Source organism: Monopterus albus, unplaced genomic scaffold (genome assembly GCF_001952655.1).
Source record: "Monopterus albus unplaced genomic scaffold, M_albus_1.0 scaffold146.1, whole genome shotgun sequence".
Classification (NCBI taxonomy): domain Eukaryota; kingdom Metazoa; phylum Chordata; class Actinopteri; order Synbranchiformes; family Synbranchidae; genus Monopterus; species Monopterus albus.
The window spans coordinates 917,337-920,631 of record NW_018128026.1 but is presented as its reverse complement, the minus strand read 5'-3'; the positions used below and the strand labels follow the sequence as shown (position 1 = coordinate 920,631).

Sequence of the window (3,295 nt, the reverse complement as noted above, 5' to 3'; positions counted from 1 at the left end):
TCAAAATCAAATACAGTAAAATAAACCCTACATCTGCCTTTTTTGTGATGGTTTTGTGTTCTACTTCTGTTGATAGATGTTGCAACAGTGACAGGCTTCATGTGTTCAGTTCATGTTTAGGTAATGGTGTTCATTTGCATTTAGTTTAATTACCATTTGTCTGTTCTTTCTGCTTCCTCTGCTTGATGTGTTTAGACTGTCACCAGGACAGATGGGTTTGATGAAAGTTCAATTTCATCCAATCCTTCTGCTGACGAAGTGAGCGAGGCCTCTGAGACTACTTCTGTTATGGGCGTGGATATCATCCTTAACCACAGACTGCAGAAGACATCCTTCACCAAGAAGCAATACATGACATACATTAAGGGTTACATGAAGATGTGAGTATCTGTTCTGAATGTTCATTGCACCTGGTGTTCAGATTTTAAATGGAAGGAAGAGATCACGTGTTGAATCAGCGCTTGGAAATTAACAGAAGTCTAGAGTTTAGCTGTCAGGAAGGGAAGATGGATAGGTGCATCCCCAGTTGTAACTGAGTGGTCTGCTGAATCTAACACACAAAGTACAAATCTTAAAGAATGCCACTCTTGTTTGTATGTCCAGGCTCAAGGTCAAGCTGGAGGAGACCAATCCAGCTAGAGTGGAGGACTTCATGGCTGGAGCTGGAGCACTTGTTAAGAAGATCACAGCAAACCTCGATAACTACGATGTAGCTAAACAGTCAATACACTATATTCATAAAACATAAAGACTGAAAGTAGCTTCCACTTAGTATGGTTGGGAGAAACTCTTCAAAGTGAAGGGATGTCCTGATGTGCCATCCTTGTCTCTCTACAGTTTTACACCGGAGAGAACATGAACCCAGAAGGCATGGTAGGACTGCTGGACTACCGTGAGGACGGCACCACACCGTACATGCTTTTCATGAAAGATGGTCTGGAGATCGAGAAATTTGTAAGTACTTGATCAAGTCTCCAAAAACGAGTGCCATGAAGCCAATGGGAGATTTTTGTTTTATTGAAAAGTGTGGGCTCTTTTCACAGAAAACATTTTGACATGTCACAGTTAGAAAAGCACAGGTGAATATACAAAAATGAATAAGCTGTATGAATTAGTTTATGGCTAACACTCGGATGCGACTGTAGCAGCAGATTGTCATTACAAAAATGATAGTGTTCAGCTGTGTAATGTAATGATTACAATAGTAGAAGTAATTTAAATTTTCACAGTAATGCTGCTGATTATAACGAAATGCTATGCCACTGATTTGAAACAAAATACTAATAATCTTTGTCAGTGTTGCTTGCTAGCAGGAGAATATTGATGTCATCCTCTTTTTTGCAGTAACTACCTGGAATTCCATCTGCTTTTCAACTGGCTGCTGCTTCGCAAATGGCCCCAAGAGCAGACTGAAGAGCACGATTTTGCATCTTGCCTGAACGGAAACATTCTTGAACAATTTCTTGTATATTCACAGCCCACAGCACCACACCAAAAGGATCAGTCATGATTGGTTACTGAGTTTTTACCTTCATCTCTATATTCATCATCTTTTTGGCTTTTTGCAGCATCAGATTTTTTTTTTTTTTTTTTTTTTTTTTTTTTTTTTTTTTGTCCAAGGATTGGCCCAGTTTTTGTGATTGAAAATAAAAAAGGCAGGACAGTGAATGAGGCTCTAACTGAAAGAAGATGCGTTTTCTTCTGTCTGCATACTGTTTTAGCAATGATCCGTACAGGTTGACCTCCTCAGACCTCTGTGTTTATGGTTGCATTAAATAAGATTTCATCTATGATAAAAAAAGACTTGATTTCAAAATAAAATCCAGTACCACCACCACTTTCTGTTTCAGTATCTTTGTAGTATGTTGAAGTGCACCTTCACTTCTTTACACCCAGGCAGCTTTTGGGTTGCATTTGGAATAAGTGGAGTTACGGAGGTGAGTGAAAGTGACCTATGAAGAGAAAAGTATTACTTTCATCAAAAGTGGTACATTTTTGGCCTTTGTAGAAAAGTTACACATGCTGAACTATCACATTCGCCACCTTCCAGAGCATCTGTCTTGAGCAACAAATCATTGAGTAGTTTTTTTGTGTGTGTGTGTGTCTACGTGGGTGAAAGCTGCAGCTGGAGGCTTTGTTTTTTGGGTTGTTCATCCAGCCCATTCTTGTGAACATGTTATGTCAAACACCTTGATGGAATTATTTCAAATTTGGCACAAGTGTCCACTTGCGCTCAGAGATGAACTGGTTAGGTTTTGGTCAATGTCAGTGACCTTACATCTGTCCCATTCCCATGATTTTGACTGGTTGGTGGAGGTATACAACTGCAAAGTGGTAATTAAAGTTTCTTTCAATATGCAACATTTTTGTCTAAGAAGCACTTTTGTGCCTCCATGCTAGATATGGCTGGGACTAGAGGCATTATGTTTTCGGGTAGTTTTTATCTACGTACGTCCATTATTGCAAATAAAATATGTCAGGAACACCCTGGGGGGGATTTCTTCAAATTTGGCACAAATTTCCCATTGGATTCAAAGATGAACTGGTTTCTGGTGGTTAAAGGTCACCATCATCTCATGTCTGTCCCATTGTTGTGAATGCAATACATGAGGAACACCTTGAGGGAATCGCCTTATATTTGGCATACAGCCGCAAAGCACTAATTACAGTGTAAACTATAAAATTCTCTTTTTCGTGCTTGGATTGTTATATCTTGTGCTGACTAGAGAGTTTTTAAAAAGTGACCTCATTGTCCAGAAATGTCTTAAGTAATTATTTAAAAATATATATATCAAATGAGATGTGTACTCACTGAGCAATTTAATAGATATACAGCTCAATGCAAGCCTGTACACCAGCCCTGCCATGAAAGGACTACCTCTTTGTACACACACACACACACACACATATATACAGTGAGGAACAGAAGTATTTGAACACCCTGCGATTTTGCAAGTTCTCCCACTTAGAAATCATGGAGGGGTCTGAAATTCACATTGTAGGTGCATTCCCACTCTGAGAGACAGAATTAAAAAAAAATTCAGGAAATCACATTGAAAGATTTTTAAAGAATTTATTTGTCTAGCACTGCTGAACATAAGTATTTGAACACCTGAGAAAATCAGTGTTAATATTTGGTACAGAAACCTTTGTTTGCAATTACAGAGGTCAAACGTTTCCTGTAGTTCTTGACCAGGTTTGCACACACTGCAACAGGGATTTTGGCCCACTCCTCCACACAGATCTCCTCTAGATCTGTCAGGTTTCGGGGCTGTCGCTGAGCAACGCGGAGTTT

The 3,295-nt window shown here is 39.3% G+C and overlaps 1 protein-coding gene across 1 annotated transcript in view; it reads left to right on the top strand.

Moving 5' to 3' along the window:
- tpt1 (tumor protein, translationally-controlled 1) overlaps positions 1–1,837 on the top strand; it is a 5,889-nt gene extending 4,052 nt beyond the window's left edge. The window contains exons 3-6 of the mRNA XM_020614467.1: positions 196–380; positions 604–709; positions 838–954; positions 1,345–1,837. Of these exons, the coding sequence (XP_020470123.1) occupies positions 196–380; positions 604–709; positions 838–954; positions 1,345–1,347 (411 nt within the window). The 3' untranslated portion in view covers positions 1,348–1,837. The remainder of the gene's footprint in view (positions 1–195; positions 381–603; positions 710–837; positions 955–1,344) is intronic.
- The last annotated feature ends 1,458 nt before the right edge of the window (positions 1,838–3,295 follow it).